General features: G+C 41.4%; 2 protein-coding genes across 2 annotated transcripts; both read right to left on the bottom strand.

Moving 5' to 3' along the window:
• Positions 1–1,576: 1,576 nt before the first annotated feature.
• On the bottom strand, positions 1,577–11,149 carry cyth2 (cytohesin 2). The gene is made up of 12 exons (XM_041941560.1): positions 10,982–11,149; positions 8,530–8,680; positions 7,859–7,925; positions 7,657–7,775; positions 7,495–7,575; positions 7,146–7,258; positions 6,571–6,719; positions 6,345–6,456; positions 5,581–5,657; positions 4,752–4,823; positions 4,480–4,634; positions 1,577–4,282 (listed from the first exon to the last, which is right to left on the bottom strand). The coding sequence occupies exons 1-12, from the start codon at positions 11,046–11,048 to the stop codon at positions 4,195–4,197; spliced, it is 1,251 nt and encodes a 416-aa protein (XP_041797494.1). The 5' UTR covers positions 11,049–11,149; the 3' UTR covers positions 1,577–4,194.
• A 969-nt stretch (positions 11,150–12,118) lies between these two features.
• On the bottom strand, positions 12,119–23,421 carry sphk2 (sphingosine kinase 2). The gene is made up of 8 exons (XM_041943148.1): positions 23,309–23,421; positions 19,779–21,423; positions 18,065–18,214; positions 17,872–17,966; positions 17,610–17,725; positions 16,910–17,113; positions 15,174–16,794; positions 12,119–14,579 (listed from the first exon to the last, which is right to left on the bottom strand). Exons 2-8 carry the CDS (start codon positions 20,239–20,241, stop codon positions 14,517–14,519), a joined length of 2,712 nt encoding a protein of 903 aa, XP_041799082.1. The 5' UTR covers positions 20,242–21,423; positions 23,309–23,421; the 3' UTR covers positions 12,119–14,516.
• Between the last annotated feature and the right edge of the window lie 12 nt (positions 23,422–23,433).

The raw sequence follows: 23,433 nt of genomic DNA, 5'->3' as shown, positions 1-23,433 counted from the left end.
ACAGCTAGCCTGACTCTCTGAAGCATCAATAAAATATGTGAGACCCACGGTGTGCTAGGAGGTAAAGGGGTTCATGTCTAACCGAGGGTAAAGTCTGTCCTGGTTGTGCGACATCTCCAGCCTCTCAATCTTAAGACTACAACTCCCCTCTGCCACAGATCCAGTCAAGCTGCTCATCCTGTTAAACATAATAACAACATTCTGTCTTTCATCAAATACAGGTGGGTATCCATTGTTTCAGAACAAGTATCAAATAACCTGGAGGTCAGCAGGCTGGTAAATACTGTAGGAGTGATGATGCATGAGCCTCTCATGCCTGTGATGCTGAGGGGTGGTGGAGGACCAACAGCGAGAGAGCATATTTCCTGTAAAGAGAAGGCTGGCGTTTGTATCCATCTGATCAATCTAAGTACAATATTCACTCGCCTTGTTTAGGCAGAAATACATATTTGTTCCTCCATGTACTGTAGTGAGGGTTGGTGCCTCCTGATGCTGCTGCCTGAGCTTCAAGGACACAACAACATGTTCACACCGACGACGCCTACATGCTGATTCGCAGGTAATGAATGCTACTATGTTCGGCCATCTTGGTTTAGCGTGCCAGCATGATAACATTTGCTAATTAGTGCGAGACAAAGTACAGCTCAGTATGATGGGAGGTATTAGGTCATAAACCAAATAATTTGACAAATTGAAGTTTTGACCTGATGGTGGCGCTGTAATGAAAGTTAATCACCAAAGTCACTGCGATGCACCCTCTGAGCACGATGAATGTATGTGCATAATTTTGCGGTGGTCCATCTGGTAGATTAAGAATATTTCATATGTGGCCATAAAGTGGCCCGCCATAAAACTCAGAACAAACATCTCTGGTACTCAGAGGAAAAAAACAAATGACTTTGGTCATACAATGACTTTTCATCTAGCGCCACCAGGAGGTCAAACTTTGACTGGCACTCTTTCATTTAAAAGCTTTGTCAAGATTCAATCAACAGCTTATGTCAGCTTCTAACACTGACAGAACTGCTGCAGCCCCAGTTTTATTTGACAGGTTTAATCTGTCAGCAAAACAACAACCCCCTTGTCCTCTGTGCTGGACCATCATCCATCCTGTGACCTCTCTCTCTCTCCCCTGGATCTCGCTGCCTCCTTCCAGATGTTTGGATGTGGACCTGATGTTCTCCAGGAGATTCATCCTCTTGTCTGTCACCCTCTGTGTGTGTTACCTTTCTTCTATCTGTGTAAATGTTGTGCTTGAACTTTGCCTCATGTTTGTGTCATCCTCTTGAATCATATTCTTCATATATATTTAAAATCTATGGTTTAGCTTATTGCATGTCTGACTGTCGCTGCAGAGGGATCCCTCCTCTGCTGCTCTTTCCAGGGATTCTTTTATTTTTTATCCCCATTAGAAAACAAATGGGGGCAGTTTTTCCTCATAGTGTTATATGTTATATAGATTGTAAAGCCCCTTGAGGCAAAGTTGTGATCAACTAAATAAAGGTGATTTGACAGCTAAAATATAAGACAAAAACCCAGAAGAAATAAAAACACATAGAGCAACCCGTCATCTCTGTTTACCGTTTATTGTTACACAGTAGTTTACTGGCACCAATGTATCGTGGTTTTCCTTTTGCTACATTTACAGATGATCTATCGATCTTCACCTCACAGTAAATAAAAATAAATAAATAGAAAATAAAAACAGTTTCTGAGAGAGGTGGCTCCGGGGGTCACAAGAATCAGAAACAGAGGTCCAGTTTCAGTCTGATCATTTCAGTGTTCATTCTTTTGTTCTAATGGAAACATTTGTTGTCCCAACAGTTTTTTTGGCAACTTTGCACTTCAAGAATAACCAGAAGGTGAAGGCCTACAAACATGTGAAGAAGCACTAACATGGAGACATAAAGTTAGGCCTTTGTCAGGTAAAAGGCAATCCCACATCTGTATTTGAAGGACCAATCACTTGCTGTGTCTTTAAAACAAGGTCCACATGTTCTGATCACAGAGACTCCATTCAGCCTCAAACAACATATTTATCAAGTGAACAAACTAAGGTTAATACAGTACATGCTGGTCAGAGTGTTGCTGCTATAGCTGGCCCTGACCAGGTGGTAGCGGTATACAGTATTTCTGCGCAGTTCATGGATTCATCCTTCAGCATATTGCAGTGTGTGTGGATCACCAGAAGAGGGTGCTACAGAGTCTTGGAATATTGTCAGTCAAAGTAGCAGCATTTTCTCCAAAATGCTAAAATTGATAAAGTGCAGTAGACAATTATTTTTACTACCATCTAAAAATGCCAATTCATTAAACTAGTAGAAATAAGTTTATGAACTGGATGTCAAGCAAAATCTATCACTGGACACAAATCTAAATTTTTTACTGATTCATTACATCTGAATATGTTTACTTGTACATAATGAATCAAAGCATTGTTAGTGTTCCTTGTTTTGTTGTCTCTTCATTTATATCACTGTGGTACGATGGGAATATTTCAATTTCAGCTATCTTCACCTCACCCTTCAAGTGGACAGTGAGCAGCCAGTGAAGTAAAAACTGGACATTAACAGAGTGTGAGACTTCTTTGTGCTTTAACTGAGTCTGTTTTACTCAAAAAACCACCAGGTTGGTCAAGAGGCAAACCAGACTACTAAACATCTCCTAAATATCTTCTTATTTTCCAAACAAACTACAATTAAGACAATTTACTCTATGCATAAATCAACTTGCACACTAAATTCAATTTTTCCAAGTCAACAGGGAACACTAACACTTCTCAAATCAGTGCACTAGCATGATCATTGATGCATCAGCACCTACAGCTGACACCTCAGTTTATCAACATGCAGTCCTACAGTAGCTCGTACAAAAAAAATCAGATTTTAACAAAAGATCAAGAATAAATTAAATCATTTCTATGTGTGTCGTAAACAAATATGCTAACAACTATTTACAAAAAGTATACATTGTAATGAGCTGCCTTTGTGATTTCTTGAAACTCACTATTGCGGACAGACCAGGCTCTAACGGTTAAATGTCTGACAGAGTTCTTAGGTGTGAGAGAGATGTCGTGAGATTGTAGTGTTGAGCAAGAAGGAGATGACTTGTGGCATGCGAGAACATCATATCTGAGAGGACGCGGTGATCATTGCTCAGTAGAGTGTTATAAAGGATTTGTTAGCAAGCGTCCAGACTGGAGCTACAGTTTTCTCTGCTATTGCGTAAACATGTTAAGAAACATGCTGAAGAACATAGATTGACTCAGTGAGCTGGAACAAGCAGCTATCTGGAAGGAGAGAAGCTGCTTGTTTTTGCCTCCATTCATTTTGCAAGTACAGCAACCTCTGCGCCTCGAGACCCGACCATATTTGAAGATCAACAGTAACTTGGCGGTATAAACGTAGTGTCAGTATAAAGAGAAAAGAACAGTGGCATTTTCCTCACATAATGCTTACAGTATCTAAGTGTAGACAGTAGTAATGTGTACTAAAGCCATGAAGAGTACTATAGGAAGCAACGGGCACATGAATCTTTATGACTCAAATGCCTCTATCGTCTGCTCAACACTAACTGGAAATAAGTGATGTTAGTGTTTGATCAGTGAGTTCATGTTTTGTCTGGGGTGAGCACAATCAAGAAAGGCTATTTCGCACGTAGGTGGCATCAACAAATGTGAAAGAGTACTTCACACGAACTGAAGCTGCTCACCACCCTGAATGAGACCATGTTCACACTAACGCAGAGGTAAATGTCAAAAAGATGCATGATTTCGGTACACGCATAGCTTTTTCAGATACTGGTCTAAAATTCAGCCATATGTGCTAAAATGGCAAGAGAAGAGAAAATTACATCACAATAGTGTGAATATGGTCCAAGACACGTTTCGCCGAGGAATGTGGTGAAAAGACGGGACAGACGGTGTGCTCTGGCTGTTGTGTGTCAGGTTGTGTGTTACAGCAGTGGTGTAAGAACCAAGAGAAGAAGAGGAGGCAGCCACAGTAGGTGAGTGCTTCACTCCGAATGTGGTTTTCAAGACAGGACAGCAGCGAGTCCGCTGAGGGTGCGTTCGAGGATGCGGAAAGAAGGGCTAACAAAACTTGTGAAGAGGTAGGGAGGAGCAAGGGTGAAATGTCCAGTGTTGGAGGGATGGATGGGAAGGACAAAGGAAGACAGGGAGGGGAGAGAAAGGGTCTACGGTTGCTCCTCCTTCTTCTTCAGTGATATACGTTTCTTCCGGGCAGCAAGCATTTCGTAGAAGGGGTCAACACTGACAGCAGATCTGTATAAGGGACAAACAAAAAAAAATTAAATAAAATACACATCAGAAAAGGTCCACGTACATTCCAGACAGCACTTACAATATTAAATTAGGCCCTTAAACAAGAGTTTACCCACAATTTGGCCAAAAGGCCTGCTGGTCTACCACTACCCCTTTTTTCCTGTGACATTATCCTCCATTTTTCTCCATATACATACTTGATGCTGTGGATCCATTCATCTTTCTCCTCAGGTGTGGGAGCGGAGATACGGTACACCATGTGGTTTCCTTCCACTACGCGCCCATCAGCCTCCGTCTTACACGCCTTAATCAGCTGACCACGGTTGTTGGGGATGTATAGCTCGAAGCAGTTCTTTTTCGGGAGAAAGAGAAGAGAAAATAGGATACACAATCACAATATATGCTAGATTTTGAAATAATAACAAATATGATTTTTACATTTGCCAATACTACAAAAATGCAAACTTACAGGTTTTCTTGGGTCTTCTACCTCACGGATGCTGAGGTTTTCCAAGGGAATGATCCCTCGTGGTTCCTTATCCTGTTAGAGGAGCACACAATCACAGCAGATTAGAGCCAAAAGAGTAACTACAACATTCAAAAGAGTTTTATGTGTTTAATCAGTCTCGACAAAAGGAATCTGAGAGAGTAACAATGAACAGAAATTCAACCAATGTTTTATTGTCTCTGCTAAAATTTGTCAAATATAAGGAAAGCTGCACTTATTGTCATTTTTTTACAAAAAAACATAATCAATTCAGAATTAAAATGATCACCTTGTTCTTAGCTGCATTACTTATGACTAGCGTTTCAGTGACCAATTGTACATTTATGGTTTCAATTTTTAACTTTGCGGCTTGGAGCAGCCCTGAGCTCCATTAACATCCTGTTGGAATGTGCTAGCTTAGTGTGTTTGTGTTAGTACTGCAATGGTAGGTTATCTCTGATATGTTGTCTTTTGTGACCAGACTGACTTGTTTCTCTGTTTTTACTGTGCATGGGAAACTAAACCAGTTTTTCCTCTAAGGATTAATAAAGTTATGCATTTAATCCTTGAGTTGAGTAAGTCAACTTCCGTGCAGATACAGTACACTATTGCTGATGTTTTTCAGTTGCCTTGCAATTCGTAACATTACCGCATTTTACTCTAAGATACTATGAATTCGATTGGTAATTTCTAGAAAACCCAATGCAAAATCAGAAACATCGTCCTGTTAGGGTGGTTTAATGCGCCAAATGAATCAAGGAGCTACCATGTCAAATTCACGCAGATGTCAAACGTGGACACAAACACTTACTGTGGTGTATTCAAAGTAATAAAGGCAGTTGTCTGTAAGAATAAACCATCGCCGTTTCCAGGTTTTCACTCGTCCTCCTGAAACACAACAACACAGTCATGACGATGAGTGAGAGGAGAGGGAGAAGATTTTCTTTGGGGAGTCAAAGCTGAAGTTATACTACTCTATAATCTCTACATGCTTACAGTGAACTACATGGCAAATTTGGACTTGTAAAACTACAACAACTCTGTCAGTACATACCTCCTGAGAAAACAAGCAGCGGCAGTAGAGGGTGGAAATCGCAGGAAAGAAGCAGAGACAAAAGGGAACAGAGGATTTAGAGGAAGACAGGGGACAAATAGAGAAAGAGAGAGCCAAATGGGGAGGAGGAAGAGAAAGAGAGGGAGATTATATTAGTGACACAGAGACATTAGGCCCCGCCATGCAAAAGAAAACAATCAGATTTTTTTAGACTGCTGTGACGCAAGAAAGTGGGCCTCTTGTCATGCTGTGGCAATGTTCAAATGCCACAACACGGTGAGCTGACAATTCAAGTGGAGGCAAAGAGCCAGCAAACCTCAGCGACAGGAGGGCACGTCACAGCACAAAGCTTTAAAAGAGTACAGTAGCATACACGACACATCTCTTTCTTTTCTCACTGGAATTTTACACTTCTGACATCGGTAGTATTGTCATTCTGAATTTGTTGCATTGCACATAATCAGCGTTAAAGCAGACATGTAGAAAAGCAAAGCAAGAAGGCCTCACTGGCATCATCTCACCAAGTTTAAGAAGCCAGCCCTCTCTGTCCGGGTTGAAGAAAGTGTGTGTGAGGTCGTTGCCGTCGTCCTCTGGGATCTTGAAGGGCTCATTTTTAATACTTTCGTAGAGATTCTGGAATAAGACATAAGATAGTAAAATGAGCCCACTAAAAATCTCTTTACTGGGTTCATTTTAAATGTCACTCGTCGCCATCTCCAAAGAAAAACAATGAAGAGTTCATCGTACTCTGAGCAACTCCTCAGGCAGGTCTCCCCCTTCGTTTATGCCTCGGTTCATTGAGATGAAACGGTCCACTCCTGGTTTGTCCCTCACATTTGGGTTATGAAGGCTCGTGTTCAGCATAATGATGGCAAATGACAGCACATAACATGTGTCTGTGAACAGGAGAGACATGCAGGAGAATACAGCACCACTGAGTTTTGTTCTGCGCAAAAAAATTAAATCAATAATTTAACAAACTTACTTTATATCAGAAATGAGAAACAAAAACAATTCACTACAAAATGCTACATTCTACTACAATTACTGAGAATGGTGAACATAGCTCATCTCACACAATTTAAGGAAATAATGAATGAAAACACAAACACTAAAGCAATGTTTTTTTCTGAATTGGCAGGTTTGTGCGAGTGCAAACCTTTCGGAAATATCCCTTCCTGTGATCCATCACAGGAAAATAAAGGATGAATTAAGGGGACAGCTCTAAACCGCTCACAGAAGTCAAAACATCCTACATTTGGTACATTAGGCAGGCTACATGGCCTAAATGCAGTGTAATGCATTTGTGTGTTTGTGTGTACCAGTGCTCTGGAAGACGCCAGGATTGCAATGACAGTATCTCTGAGCAAAGGCCTCCATCATTCTGTCAATCTTCTGGGCTTCACCAGGCAGACGGAAACTCCACAGGAATTGTCTGCAAAAAACAGGTCGAGGTTTAGGTCAAGTGAGAGTGAACAAATTCTGCGATCAAGGCAGAGTTATACAGTCACCACTGCTCTCGTGCACATTTTCCCCCCTAACCTGATGTAACAATGAGAGTGGGACTTTCCATTGTTGAGAAGGTTTGTTTACCACGGAATGCCAGGACACTATCCAAGAGATTTTGTCCTTGGTTCAAAACAAAAAACATGCCAAACAGACACAGTTTACCTGAGGGCCTGGACGAGGTTGAGATCAGTGAACTCATGGAGGTCAACAAAAGCCTGAAGAACTTTGATGTTGAAGTCATCCCTGCAAAATAGCAAGAGAGCACGGTTACAAATGGCAGATACAGAAGGAGAAAAAGGGCAGAAAATATTTGATACCAAGCACCTTTCTCCAAGGTAATCTCCTATAGCAGTCTTGTTGAGGCCCTCTCCTTTGTAGAGGAACTGAGCGATGTCTTCTGGAGTGTGTCTGAGCAGCTCATTCTCCACCAAAAACACAATGCCCTGCAGAGAGAGAGAGAGTCCGTCAGCCCACAGCTAACAAAAAGTGAAGTAGGACGAAATGTACAAATATCGAAGAGTTTCACCTTTTTAGGGTCCATGTTGAATTTCTTCCTCCCCATTGCCACATGCCTACTTTTCTGTAGAGTTTTACTGCAGGGAGCAAAAGTGTGAGTAAAAAAGGGTTCTCCAGCATTCAAATCATATCTTCTTATCAGTTATTCCATCAGCTCACACAGATTCAAAACCACTAAAGATCACAAGGAAACATCATCACTAAACTTAAGCAATTGTATTGAATATCAGGCATCTTCAAACTAAAAACCATCTCTAAATTACTTATATGTATATATGCAATAAGGTGATGCATTAAAAAGCTAAAAATGAAATGAAATGGTGAAAATATGGCAGCAAGGACTGCAGTAAACTCCAGATTAAATCACATCTGACATGTTTGTAAAAGCTGTCAAAGTACAGCTGAATAAGGTGATGTGAGCAAACACCTGTAAGAGTGCTTTGATGGTTTCATAACGGGAGGATGACAAGTTCTAAACAAGAAAAATGTGGCCACTAACACAAAAAAAATGCAACCAATCACAGCGAACAGTGATAAAGTGGATTAACTAGTGATAATGTATGGGGGAATGGCAATTTAATCTGTGCACACTGTGACAATAAAAGCCAACTCCTGTCATACAATATTGTTTAGGGTATTATTGAGTATTAGTAGCAACGTTACTCTGCCTTTTCTTCTCACCTGCCCTCTGTGCTGGTCTCCAGACCCTCCACCTCCAAAATTGCCTCTCTTAATTCCTCCCTAAGCCTCTGGATCTCCTGCAGCAGGACGCCCTTCCTCCTGCGGATGTCCTCCAGCTCAGAGCGCTCCTCTGGGCTAAGGTCTACAGGGACTACAAGGGAAGAGAAGAAGAATGACTCCATTAATGCTGCTGCAGATATAACAAATGTAACTGTGCCCAAACTACCTAAGGCAGACTTATTAATAACATAAAGCCGAATCAAATACAAGTATTTTGAGAACTGCATTGTTACTAAAATTGGCTATGATTAATTCCCTCTATCAATACCTCACAACACAAAGGAGTGGAGGAAGATGGACAGTTATCGTAGTAACTGAAGTTGCCAAAGGTGAATATTCTATTAAAACATACAATGGAAAGGCACTGGGTCACTTTCAAACATTTTGCCTTTATCTCTCTCTTTGTTGTCCCTCCTGCATTTTCCCTAGTAGTTAACATCTCTTTATTGCAACCTGTGTGTGCAACCTGTGAAAAAAATACTCAAAGTCAATTTGCTCATGATCCATCACTACAATATAATGTATGAGAGCCTTAACACTTCCCACAGTGATATATTCCACTAATACAACAGACAAACACTTAATGAACTCAACAGACATCGACACAAGGCTACTGTTAAAGAGCCAGACAGCCAATTTTAATTTCTAGAAGCCCTTCTAAAACATTCTTCCCACATATACGCTACAAAGAAGAAAAAGATCTGGGGGTGCGGTTCTAATAGCCATTTCCAGGCCCTCAGTGGAAAAAATACCCCAGATTAGTTTACATCCTGGTTAACCACAATTTAAATCAACAAACTGCATTTATCACTAGGGGTATCAAGATGGGTATTGGTTTTTGTTTTACTTGGTGAGTGGTAAGATATTTCCTCTGCGATTTCAGCTACCACCACAATATCATAAAGGTAAATAGATAACTGGCAACTGGTAACTGGCAGTCCCTATGAAAAGTGTTTCCAGTAGGAGGAGCAATTTATGTTACCTCTTTACATTACTGTTAGAATGTTACTGCTCCATCATTGACTTAATAAAATCTTAGATGTGGGCAGAACCACAGGTCTCCAAACGGGCTAATGCTAAATGGTGTCATGCAGGTAAAACAGCAATTTATTTAACTGATGTTGGGATTAGGATGAAGTACACTTCCTATTTTTTCTATGGCATGAAATCCTTGACCAAAGCAATTCTGTCAAAACAGTTCTTGGTGATGTATCTAAAGATGGCATTAAAATGTGGTATTGGGTGATGTATCAATTATATTAACCTGGCATCTCCTCAGGAATGTCAGCTATTGTAAAAATGTATTTACTTGCTGTTCATGGTTTTGAGGAATGTGTTACAGTTGAGTTACACCAAGTCATTTGCCAAAATCTGGCTCCACTTGTTTGGTCAACATATCAAATGACGTTTCTAAAAAATTCTGGCGAGTAAATATGTTTAACAGCACAAATAGACTTAGATGGACTTGCCAGTTTCCACCTAACTAAAACTAGGTAACTCTAATACACCAGCCCGACACTAAATCCTACCATAATTCATGTTATAATTTTCAGTTGATTTACTTACTGTCACTTAGGAGACTGTAGTTTCGGGGGTGTTGATGACTTTCTAATAATATCTATCAAACATCAGTCCAACAGTTTCAACAAAGACACTCTAGCTTTCAAAACGTAGGGTGTATTGTAGGGCTCTTGACGTGGATTCACTTTAACTAAGTGTACCTAATAAAATGGCAACCAATTGCAGAGTCTGAAATCTCGATGATATAGTCACATTTTCGTTGTTGATGTATTTTGCACAAAATATCGTGGTGATTTATTTTGTCCGAGCCACCCAGATCTAGAGTTCAAAGTAGCAGCTTGGGATCAGCAGTGGCTGGCAGTACCAAAGCCTCCTAGACCAGTGTGTTTACGCTGCAAAGCCAACAGCTGCTGTAAAACACCACCAACCACGCCCACAGTCTGGATTAACTGTACTGTTTGATTCATACTACAGCAAGCAGGGCACTGATAACAGGAGGAGGTCGGTTTCAGTAGTATAAGCAGTAGCCGATTTTAACAAGCCCTTGTGTAACTTGGGAGGCTGATCAGGGTATTAAATGCCCACCGACGTTAGCTGAAACATTAGCTCCGAGCACACAGTGAAATAATCAATGTTTAGTTGGCGTCAGGCTAAGCTAATACACCTTTTTAGCTTTTTTTAAGCAAAATGTGGTTTAAATGCACGCACATACTAAAGACGACAAAGAGCAGATGGTCAATCATCCTCATTTAGATGTTCAACGGAATGATCAGTGTGTCACACCTGAGCAAATAAACTGACCACTCGCTACAGCTAGCCACAGTTAGCTAGCGATAGCCTATGCAAATAGCTAATTAGTAAGATCACTTACTGTAGTCCAGGTCATCCATTTTTGGCGCTTTACTTTTAGGCATAAATATTTCAGAGTCGACTGTCATTCAATACCAGAAAACTATGGATATATCTGTAAATATATCCTCAAAACTAAAGGGAAAAAATACACAACCACTAGTGTCGAAATTTTGGGCCGGAGACAAAGAAGGTGGCGACACCGGAAGCGGTGTCAGAATTTCGGGCATTCTACTTCCGGTCATTTGATTTTCAAAATATAAACATATAGATTTAGTAATTCAAAGATGGAGTTGAAGTTGAAATTGGTAAGTGTCAGTCGGACTTCACGTGCATGGTTCCAAAATGATAAGCTAGGGTTAGGGTTAGGAATTTATATGTGTATGTGTGTATAATCACAATGATTTATTCACAAATCTCTCTCACTCCACTAGGAGAGAGACAGATATAGATTGTTAAGTACATTTTAACAGAAAATTCTTATATTTTGTAAGAAAAACTGAAATATGAATGTTTCCAGGTAGCTGCAGACTTCAGGGATGCTAAGATGAGATCTTAATAGAAATAGACAGTTATCATCTCTTTTAAATTGATTAAGTAGCTTTCTTGTATAAACAGTAATTTTATATTTCATAGGTCCAAAAGGAAAATAAGGGGCCTAGGAATTGCAAACCTCAAAATTAAATCCATTTTGTCACCACAGTGTCCATTTATTTGCTGCTCCAGTGCCTTTGATTATAGCTGATTGTGATCAGCAGGTTTTTGCACACTTCATGGAATGAGAGGTGTGTAGATTTCAATTTTTCTGAGCACTTTAAGGACTTCTCATTCATGCTGGCTCACACGTTGAGATTTAAAGTTCATCTGCAGGAAGCAGCCATTGAAAATACAATCTTTCATGAATACATTCCTAGAATTTATTAATTTACAAGAGCGACATCCTTAATTGCTTTAGTGAAGAACAAGGAAAAACCTGATGGACCAATTCACTGGTCTATGGGCAGTAGTTTCACCAATTCAGTTGATATCAAAAGAATGTTTCTAATAAACCTTCCTCCAACTTCCCCCTCTTGATATCATGAGGACACTCCTGTATTATATAAAGAAGACACACTGTTGTGACAGAAGTACAAGAGATTTGCTTCAGACAAACTTAACAAGTTACATTTATTCAAAGGATATATGTCTATTAACTGTACATTGTATTTGTACATATATTTCATTTCATCATTTTAGTAATTATTACAATTTCAATATAGGCAGTCCACTACAGACATCTTAATGACATTAACAATTGAGGACTTATACCCTGATATTGTCCTATCAGATTGGTCTATAACACCATGGTGTGAGTTATGGCCACAGACAACAGAGTGTTTAGAGTTTAATTCTCATAACTAGTCTCTTAAACATCAAGAGGAAACACTTTGGCAAAAACTCCATTCAAAGTGTGTATAGATTCTTCTGTTTGGTGATGTTACAAGCTTTCAAAATGTTGCATTCACATTCTGTAGCTTTGTAAGCACAGTGTAATCGTGGTAGACTAGCTGCATTGTAAAAGGTAAAAAAAGAAAGAAAAGAAAAAAGAGGAAGAATAACAGCCTGGTGATCAAAGACTTTTACTCCATTTTCTGCAGTCAGGTTTGAACAGTTCATGATCAACAGCCAGAATTTACAGGCTTATTATACAAAGGCATTAGTTTGTCCAGGCATGACAAAGACACACAATATGTTGAAGGAGTCGGCACATGATTTCACTGATTGATACACTGCACATAGTAAAGATTTATCCCCAGACCCGATTATGTCAGCAGATTTTATTATAACACTGAATTTAGAAAACACAATTCTTAATAGAGCTCCAAGGTTTGCCGTTTGATTTCACAAAGGAGCGCATCATCATTTGGAAGTACTGAAGCACTCAAAATATTTTACATTTAAAACCCAATCAATCAGTGATTGGCTCTGCTGCTGGATTTCTCAGTGGAAGTTGTTTTCCCTCCATCTGATTTAGCTCTTGATCAAAAGTCTGATGTGACAACACAGAGCTGCTGGATTCAAGTGTTGTGCCCTGGTTCATCTCTACAGCAGGATTATAAAGTGTCTAAACGATTTTGTAATCAGTCAGTCCAACCTTTAAAATGCTAAGAGTGTTCACATTGAGACATTTAAATCATTTCAGGATAGGAATGTAATGTGATCCATTTATCATAGTAACTGGACTAAGCTATTAATACCAGTGCATCCATTTCTAGAACAAAACACTATCTGACTCTACATTAGACATATGCCAAAGTTAATATGCATTCTAGTGTTGTGATTTTCTATGCTGCTTTCACTCCAGTTATTGTGCAAAATCAATGCACTACTTACTATATAACAGAGGCATGTAATGTCCTCTATGCCTCCAAAGATGATTACTCAGAGATAGTGATATATTCTGGACATAAAACAGTGCTGAGGACTAATGTGCGTGACTCTAAAGTATTTCTTGAAAATGAACAGTCTAAAACCACTGACAAAGAAGTTTGCTTTGTTCAAACATTTTTATGTTCAATATGCTGCAAATTCTGATATCATTGACATCATCATCGTGCATCCACTGGCTAAGAAAAACAGGCAGATTATGTAAAAATGTCAGCAATGGGCACCGTTCAACAGTTCCACTGCTCCTTCTAAAGTAATGACCCTGAAAAGCTTGATCTTGCGGCTCTACATGAGTCATTTGCATGAACAAAAGGGTCATTGAAGTCCACATCTGTGTCCGCTGTTTTTTAAAACACTGGACATTAGCATGCTTAAAGATAACAGTAGGTAGGTGGGTCTACCAGTATGTTGTATTTATGTAGGGGACAGACACTCTGATAGATGAATAGAGATTACAAAGATTTGGGTTTCTTATATAAGTAAGAAGGGCAAAGGTATAACTGCACTGTCCAGTGTCAGATAAGGCATTCCTTTCAGGGACGGAAGGTTTTGTACTCAAACATTTGGACATTGGGTTGGGGCTGAAGCCAGAGAGCTGGGACCAATTTCTAGTGGTGTGTTGGCCCAAGTGAATCTCAGTGTGTTTTTATAGCATTTCATGTTCAAAAACAACTTTCTCTGAATTTGATCTGATTTCTTTCCATCTCACTGAAAGGCAACAATCAGGTAGTGCTTCTCTGCATGCATACTACTATGTATACATCCAACACATGCACTATCTGCACAAAAAAAAATCCACAAACATTCGATTGTTCTTCCCTCTTATTATCCCAGGCTGTGCAGTTTTCATGCTTCTAATGGTACGCGGAGCGTGATCCAACAGCTGTGCAATGAGGCGCATTTTTCATCCATTTTCAAATTCGCTATTAATCCCTGCAGTCATGCTCCAATGATGCGTGGCTCGGTGGGTTATCCCTTTCATTAAACCCTAGAAAAACAGTTTCTACAATCCAGGCTATTTTAAGTCTCTCAGATACTCCGCCCCCTCCCCTCTCTTTCAGAGTATAGTTGGCAACAGAGATTACATAACTCAGTAGAATGCTGTATCAATCAGCTCAACCAATCCCTGATTAGAATCTGGTAATCTTCACTCCAGAGTCGCCAACGATGAGACGAGCCAAGGAAGGATGAACCTGTGAAATATAGAGAAAAAATATACATTACTAATGATAAGTCTCAAAGTAACTCATCAACATAATTCCACGTCACTAATGCTTTGTGCTGTCGAGGCTTACAGTACATCTGCTAAAAGATACAACATACATCCTTACTAGCTGGGAAAAAACAATCACGTGTCATTGTCAGCCATGTGAATGATTTACAATCAATCATCATTGAAATCTTATAAAACAGATGGTTTTCCACCTTTTGTCAGTCACCATAGGGCCAAACAAAATAGTTTCAAACAACACATCAACAACATAATTCTGCTCAATATACAGTCTTGCCTGGAAGATAACATGCAGGTCACTTAAAATAGGGTTGTTCTATTGTAATAGAACATATGGTGAGATGACCACAGTCTAAATACTATCACTGGTGCAGCCCTGTAAAGCACAGTACAGTTAAATGAGCATGTGCTTTATGCATGGTGGATCTAGAAGGAATCATAACCCGTAACTTTGGTATCAAACCCTATCCAATCATGTACAATGACTAAACTCAGATTACAGCGTTTCATGCATTTCAAGTTTGTCCAGTACAAGCCCATTTTCCCCCTTCCCGACCTGCGCTTGAAGTGGCCCATAGGGCACCAGTTCTCCGTCCACAGTGAGTGTGCCCCGTGTAGACAGAGGCTGCAGCCTGAAGGCCCTGCAGGTTACATGGCTCACATACGGCGAGCTGACGGAGTGGTGGGTTCCTCTTTCCATGGCAAAGAACAATCTCAGCAAAGTGGCTCTGGAGATCCCCGCCCGCACAAACGTCAGGTGGATGAGCCCATCGTCAAACCTGGCCTGGGGTGCAGCATGAAGATCAGCCCCAAGGTGGGTCTGATAAAGGGCCAGGACCAGGACAAAGTCCCCTTCAATGGTGACCCAGTCTCTGGTGGGAAGGGGTTGGTCGAGGGGGGGTAGCAAGTCATCTCTAGGGAGATTTAAAGGCAGTGAGAAAGGACGGTTCTTTTGGGGTCCTGCTGGCTCGGCAATGTCAAAGTTAAAAGATGAGGACGGTGTGCGTAGAGACGGCGAGGGCGAGGTGGAATTCGGGGTGTTCGGACGGGGGACAAGGTAGGATAAGGAGTGTGGGGAGGCACAGGAAGGGGAAGATGGAGGTGTGGGAGAAAGAGACAGCGAGAGGGAGGGGAGTTTTGGAGGGAGGGAGTTTGAGTGGGAGTGTTGGAGGAGGGAGAGGGGCCTCGGCCGGGAGGCATTCTGGTTTTGGTCCAGGGTCTTGGGCTTGTAAGAGAAGGGAGAGTGACGAAAGGGAGAGGAGATGGTGAGAGCTCGCTCACGAGCAACGTCAAGTTGGTAAGGTTCTTTCTGGTAGTAGGTTCCATTCAGATCCATGTCCTCTACCCCGTATGAGGTGCCAGAGTCTGCATCAGCCTCCTGACTGAGAGGCTGGTTGAAGAGAGCATTGGCGATCTGGCTTGAAGGGGCTGAATTCTTTCTTAGTGCCTGTCTGGCTTCCTGAAGGCTATCTTGGTAAGTGAAACTACCCTCTGGCTCTTCATCTGCCTCTCGCCCCATGTCGACCCCACAGCTCTCTCCCAGCTCTCTCGCATGCAACACTCTCTCCCCCTCAACAGAACCACCACTACCCTCCCCATCCTTCCCCCTATCCTCCTCGTCCATTTCACTGGAGTCATGTTCCCCTCTTCCTTCATCTTCCCTTTCATCCTTTATCCCCGCCAACCTTTCTAGCCTTCCCATACCGCAATCATCCCTTTCGTTTGATTCTGAGCTCGTCCCCGATCTCTCTGAGCATGTCCCTGACCTCTCCTCTTCTGCTTCCATCTCCACCTCCCCCTCCCGTTCCCTCTCTCTGTCCTCCGCCAGGCTGCTTGCCCTCACCACGCCAGTTCCTCCTCCCCTTGCCCTCTCTCTTCTCCTCTCCCTTTCTCTCTGCCTCTCCTCTTTTTCCCTCTCTCCCTCACCCCTACGCAGGCTCCTCTGTTCGCTGATGCCCATGTCAGAGCAGGTGCGATGGATGGGTGTTCGGCAGAAGCCCTCCAGGCCTTCTGTGATACTGCGGGAGAGGGGTCTCCGTGGTGGAGGTGGTGTGGCATCTGGTGATGCAGTGCAAATAGAGGGAGGCAGGAAGGACAGGCGACCCTTGTAGGATCGAAGAGAAGCTATGCGCACCAGGGTGCCCAGGGTGAAGCGAGCTGAGCCCAGGCCACGATACCTGGAATAAGGAAAGATTTCAAGTAAAGCTATTTTTTGCAATGAATTAGAGTAATGCTGAGATGAACAAAGCCAACAGTGAATGTTTCTTCCATACTAAGCACTTAAACACCCACCTCTCACTTTCAATGTCCACATCGGACACAAAGCCCCAGGCAACAGAAAGGAAAGAAAACAGTCTCTTGGGTGCTGCAGTACGACTGTTGCTGGAGGGAGGGGGGCTTGTTGTCACAGAGACCACGTCCATGGGTCGGACACCGCCTCGACAGAGCAAAAAGCAGCAGTTCAAAAGGAGGGGCTCCCGAAGGCACATGTCATACCTGAGAGATGGAAAAAAAGACAAAATCACCATCCGTCCATAAAGACAAGAAGAGAACTGTTCAAACAACAGGTCAATTGAGAGTTTTTATGCAATTCAGCGATATCTCAGTCTAGATAAGCAGGTGCCAACAAGAACAGCTTCGTTGTGCTCTTTCATTTAAAGATAAGACAATAGCTTGTGACTTGGGAATTTAGGCTAATCTGATTTTGTGTTATTGAAATAATCCACATATTCATGATCTTTGAAACCCTGATTTACTCTGTTTTAGCTGATAAAAGTAAACTTCTGGCATTGGAAAAACTCTTTTGCAAGATGGCATTTCAAATGTGCGGTATGACAGAGCTAACAGTGCCGTACTGATAAACAGCACAGATTATCAACCAACAGAAGATAACAAGAAAATGCAGAGCAGAGATATGATGTTACCACAGTTTCTAAGATTCGGCTGAAAAGGACAGACAGTTCTCACTGTTATGACTGAGATATAAACTTACCCTGCATTGTGGTTGATGGAGCCAGCTAGTGCATTCCCAGAGCCACAGGGCAGAATGCCAACAGGTATTTTTATTGCTTGTTCCCAGTCAGGACGCTCCATCAGCCCATTAATTACCTGCAGAAACAGAGATAATTTAGAAAATCAGATTGGTGGATGCAATTAAAGCTGTACATGTATGTGGTACTAAAAGAAAAACACAATAAATATCTTCACTGTTATGCAATTACCCCTCTTAGCCCTTAAACAAAAGCATTACACACCTCATGCAGCAGGCCATCTCCAGACACAATGATGATGCCATCCCACTCTGGGAGCAATATCTCTCTGATAAGCTCTCTGGCATGGTTCTGACGCTCTGAGACAGATTAATGAAGTTACTACCTGTTATATGTATATGCTCTATGCAAATGTATTATCTGCTTCACAAGGCTGCCTTTGCAGCTATTGTGTTACCTGTCTGTATAAGGTTATAGCTGATGTTGGCCTCTCTGATCATTGGCAGGATGTGGGTCTGACACCACTGCATTGCCTGGCCTCTCCCACTGAAGGGATTGACCAATAACAGTAGTCGCCTGGGACGAGGTAGCAGACTTCTTGAAAATTCTGTATGAAAAAGAAGGGAGAGGATGAATTAGATAAAACTCAGAGTTGTTGTCAGGAACAAAGAAAGGAACTAGAGGTTCACTGCATAAAGCGAGCCAACTGGGAGCTGTCATTACACAGTGTTGCCCAACTCTGGACTTTGAGTGCATTCAACCATTTCAGCCTCTTTAATTTCACCTCACAGGATCTACTTCACATTGCACATAGTGCTATTGCTAGCGTGTCTGTTTATCATTTAAATTCAGGCACATGGCAAAGGATACATTTAGCATTCAGAATATATGAATTTAATCACACTAGTAAAAACAAAACAGCTGTACACAGAGGCAAATAGTTTATTTTCTCTCCATCTGCCGAGAAAACTGAGACACTTCTATCACACACACACTCTTGCATCAGCCCAGGTGTGAAGCTTTGAATAAATAAAAAGCTTCTGAAAATCAATCTAAGATTTAGTATGGCATATAGGGAAGTCAGTGGTGCAGGGGAGGGAGATGAAATGACTGGGCTCTCAGATTATCCAGGATTATGCAACAAACTACACTAAAGCAAATCAACAGGAAACTGACCAACTGACCACACATATAATTTCCATAAATATAATAATTCACAGAATCAAGTTATTCAGAAATGGAGTGTTTTGGGTTAACTGCAGAGTTTGAATGAGGCAGGAGCAGACAAGGGACAAACCGAGGACTGGGAAAAATTAAAAATGAATGACAGTTTTATCACCGTTGGGGAAGGAGACAGTGATGTGATAGGCATCTGGATGGATTTAATATATTTAAGGGTTAAAGATTAAGTCTAAAGAACAGGAAAGAGACAAGATGCTGGCAAAGTATGAGAGGAAACGGTGAAGAAAAGGTCAACACACACACTCGCACGCACACAAAAGTAAGCACTCAAAGGGGCCTTTCTATCTATTTGATTACCGAAGCTGGGGGATTCTGTGCATGGGAAGGGGCAGCAAGCTGTAGCAGCCCCACCCTCTTTGTCCCTACATCTGAACACTGAATGATACAGACCATGTGTGCAAGACAGATAAGGGGGGAAAAACAAGTATTAGAAGACATATAAGATAAAGTATTAGATGAATAAACCCAAGATAAGGATGGTCATGTGAAACAAACAAACAAAACAAATCCAAACTAAATACTCTGAATAATAAATCTCACAGCCTCCTAGGACGTATGACTGTTAATCCCCTTTGTTTTTTGCTGCAAAACCCCTAAAATGCTTAACTACTCTTGGTACCATTCTGTCCTCTGTGACAAAATGTGTGTGCTGTAAATACAAAAAGGTCTTTGGTCACTGTGACATTAAGCTAAGTATAGCTAGCATTTACAAAGGAGGCATAAATCAAGGTGGCATGAGGCAACATTGTGTGGTTTCATGTAGTGAGCAACAGGAATTCAGGTCTTATTCATATGGACATACTTTTAGATCATTAAGAAGATCACACTATTGTCTGCTGTAAACTAACCATGTCGGCCTTTTGACAACATCATACAGTAAAACTCCTTGTAACATGCACAAGCAAGCCTCTAGTGAGACACACACTCACCTGTGTCAGCAGTGACGGTCACATCTCTGAGTAGACACTGCACAGCAGCCGACCACCTCTCAGCTTCAGGCCTGCTTTCTGCCAGGTAGGCCCTCACCTGCCTGCGCCGGGACACCCCTTTCCGTCGTTTCCCTGGTGGGTACCAGTACAGCACCAGGAGAGGGGGTGCTGGGGCACGAGGGCAGCTGCACCCTACTAGCTCTGACAAAGGCAGCAGCAGACGGGCTTCCTTCCCAGGCCGGGGTGATAAACGCTGGATATGTATGTGGGTGTGGGTGAGGGTCAAGGCATAGTTGGAGGCCAGAGACGGAGTAGGGGAGGCAGCGGGGGAGAGCCCTCCCGGACCACCAGGGCTGTTGGGGCAGCTGTTATTGTTGCTGTTGCTGCCGGAACCCCAGCTCGCAAACTGGCCATGAAGGAGGGCTTCTGCTGTGGAGGGTGAAGACGGTTCTGGGGATCGCATCCTCACTACTGAAGTGGACGTGGTTTATCAGGAAAAAGTCAGTTTGACAAGTATCCTCTACAGTTAGAGGCTTGAGGAGTGAAATTTGGCAGCAAATTCCACTGGAGCGAGATTTGCAGGGAACTTCACAATGAATGTGAAAGTCAGGCTGAGAACTTTAACCCAGAAATCTCCTCAAAATCATTCTCACTCTTCAGTGTTTGAATTCAAGAAATAAAGTCACAAAAAAAAATCATGTCTGAGCTTTTGTTCCCGTCTGTCCATTTCAGAAGTCTTCACTTGAAAAAAAAAAAACTTCTTCCAGTTTAAAAGTTCTTCTGTTGAGAGGTTTTATCCAGTGATGATAGGAACTACTGAAGATGAGTCTTTGTGTCACAGTTAGAAAGCTCCCATCACAGTTTCATCTAAAGCGCTGTCAGCTTCTAATTTACTGCCAGTGGAAAAGCGGGTAAGCAATACTTCATCATATTCAAAGACAACAGGACATAAAAATTCCACTACAAGATCAGTCATTTAAACAAAAGTATTCTTCACAAAGATTGCATAAGTAAAAAAAATTGTTTACATGACAACTTAGAGCCACCTATTGTGATAACAATATAAGGCAGCTGAGCAGCTACTCAACATTAACAATAAATCTTTAAATAATTACACAAATGGACAAAACTGAATCTTAGTTGCATTGAATACAAAATAAGTGTGAATAAGACAAACACACCTTGTTTAGACAAGGAGGCTACAACAATTAAAATTAATGCACAAGTAAAGAATTCTGTAGAGTATGCAGCATGGTAAATGCTGCCCGAAATGTAATTAATGCCACACAGCTATGATAAGTGCTGGCTTTTTCACGACCTTTGATACCTCTATTGCTATCTTGAATCTCAGTGAGCAGGCAGACAAGAGGAGCGAAAAGGCCAGACCTCTAGACAGTGTGATACATTAAAGTTTCATTTGAACAAATCCTGCATTACTTAGTTATCTGTTTTCCACAAGAAGATGGTAAACAAGGTAAGACAGGTAGAGACCAGACAACAACAAAAAACAACAAAAAAATAACAAAAAAATAACAGAAAAATAACAAAAGACAAACAAGGAGACAGTTTCAGGAGGGTCCTTAGTTTATGTCATGGTCATGTCCTTTGAGTCAAGCCTCACGTTCCCTCCCAAAGATCTCTGTTCCTGAACGACGACAAAGGAGATGAGGACAACAGTCAATTGCAGAAGTGGAAAAAACAATACCAGAATTTAAAGAGAGATGATCCACCTAAAGGCACGTTTAGAGCAGATAGGTATGAAATTGACATTAAAGAAGGAAGCATGCTAAACTACATGAACTGTGCTTCTAATTCACCTGAGATTTCACTGCACAAAGGTGAATATTTCTGTTTCACATTTTTACAATTTGAGACGAGCAAGTACAGAGGACAGCTGTCATGATAAGAGGAAGCGATTATGGTTACAGGGTGAAGCAATACAAGAACCATTGTGTCCTTTGACCTTAGGTGCGTCTTTTCACGTAATGACTCACAGTCACACATCCTCAGTTGCCCTGCTGAGACGCAACATTGTTGTGGATGAAAGGTTGCATGAGAACGACCACATCTGGTTGGTACTTTCATGATTAGGGCTTTTTGCTAACAGGATTTGGGGAAACAGTCTCTCTTTCACAATTTGAATCTAGGATGGAGATTTTGAAAATTGCTGACCTAAATGGTACTGGATTATGGAGGTTTTGCAATTCGCATGAGCATGCAACAATCTTACTTAATGATCTCAAAAATTCCCAATAGAGAAATAGGTTCCTAATGAGAAACAATGTCTGTTAAAATAGGTTTGGGGCTCATTTAATAAACCTACATAACTTGGAACATGATTTTGACAAGACGTAAATGTCTCTCTGTATATGATATAAATTGTAATAAAGCAGCATTCATTACTATCATATTATTTTTATGGCATTAGCTGACAGGTTGCAGTTTGGTTAAAATGCCGAGTGAGCTGCGTCCAGTTCATTAGACTTTACTGCGTCAAAGTACAATTACAGGATTATCAGCGTTGAACTTCTGTCTACCCTAAATTAATAAACTGGTCACATCTTTTAAGTTTTATCACAGGCAGGAAGCATTATGTAAGCTGCGGTGCAGACAAAATCAATACTTGGCTGATGTCCTGTCTTGATAAAATGCACACAAATAACAGACCTCACTGATGCCCATTGTTGCACCTTACGTCCTTGAAATGCAGGGCGGGGACACCCAGAAATAATATCTGCGGGCTAATTTGGTCTCCCACACAATGAGGGTGCTGTTGAATGACTTCGGGGTATTTTTGGGCAAGTTTCGGTTATCTTATACTTTGAACTCAACAGAGTTCCCATACTAAGGGCACAGCCACTCAGCTTGTTTAATAACCCTGATGATGGAAAGTAAAAGCTGTTTGAGCGTTGAACTTTAACGATGTCATACACCTAACGTTAGCTAGCAGGTTGACAGGCTGCTAGCCAACTGGCATACTTCACCTAACTCTTGTTATAGTTAAACAGTTACAACATGAGCAGCCGCTTACCTACATTTTGTAGTATTTAAAATAACTGAAGAAGCTGAAAGCGTTTTAAGTAGTACTCAGGAACGAATCATATCGTTAAAACGAGGAGATAGCAAACGCTAGCTAATGTTATGAATACAGTAGCTACTGTAAACTGCTGCCAGAGGAGCGCAACACAGCGTTGTCAGTTAGCAGCGGCTAGCAATTCGCTACTTAACATGTAGCCCTTGTTTAAGCTAGCTTTCTACATATTAAATCGAAATACTCTTGGAAATTACTAAGCATCACACTGGGTACACTGAAAAGCTCCCATTTAAAATGTTACGTCTCATTTATTGATTGGTTTAATGAGGTGCCCAAGTTAGCGCAGATAACACTGCATGGACAACGTTAGCTACCAAGCGTTATGATCTGATTCTATCAAGCCGAGTAACAGGAAAACTGGAAACTTTTGAGAGTGATATTTTTGCCAGTGCTATATTAGGAAAAAACAAGTTACATGTATCAAAACCAGAATTACCTCATCTTGTCTCCCCTCTCACGACGACAGATAGTCCCTTGCCTGAAAAACTGTAGCTCGGTGCAGGAAGTGCCTGGAGACGCAGTAGCAGCAGCTTTGAGCGGCGGAGAGGAAATCCAATGGCG

This window comes from Chelmon rostratus, chromosome 8 (assembly GCF_017976325.1).
Source record: "Chelmon rostratus isolate fCheRos1 chromosome 8, fCheRos1.pri, whole genome shotgun sequence".
Classification (NCBI taxonomy): Eukaryota; Metazoa; Chordata; class Actinopteri; order Chaetodontiformes; family Chaetodontidae; genus Chelmon; species Chelmon rostratus.
The sequence above is the reverse complement of the archived record's forward strand: the minus strand, read 5'-3'. Positions and strand labels throughout refer to the sequence as shown.

What these genes read in the sequence shown, in the direction of transcription:
- cyth2 (XM_041941560.1), bottom strand. Translation starts at nt 11,048, where the DNA reads ATGACAGTCGACTCTGAAATATTTATGCCTAAAAGTAAAGCGCCAAAA. An exon ending in GAGACCAGCACAGAGGGCAG is followed by an intron (nt 7,926 to 8,529) that starts GTGAGAAGAAAA and finishes TGCTCCCTGCAG; the next exon opens with TAAAACTCTACAGAAAAGTA. An exon ending in ATTACTTTGAATACACCACA is followed by an intron (nt 4,824 to 5,580) that starts GTAAGTGTTTGT and finishes CTCCTCTAACAG; the next exon opens with GATAAGGAACCACGAGGGAT.
- sphk2 (XM_041943148.1), bottom strand. Translation starts at nt 20,241, where the DNA reads ATGCGATCCCCAGAACCGTCTTCACCCTCCACAGCAGAAGCCCTCCTT. An exon ending in CTATAACCTTATACAGACAG is followed by an intron (nt 17,967 to 18,064) that starts GTAACACAATAG and finishes AATCTGTCTCAG; the next exon opens with AGCGTCAGAACCATGCCAGA. An exon ending in ATGGGCCACTTCAAGCGCAG is followed by an intron (nt 14,580 to 15,173) that starts GTCGGGAAGGGG and finishes TATATTTCACAG; the next exon opens with GTTCATCCTTCCTTGGCTCG.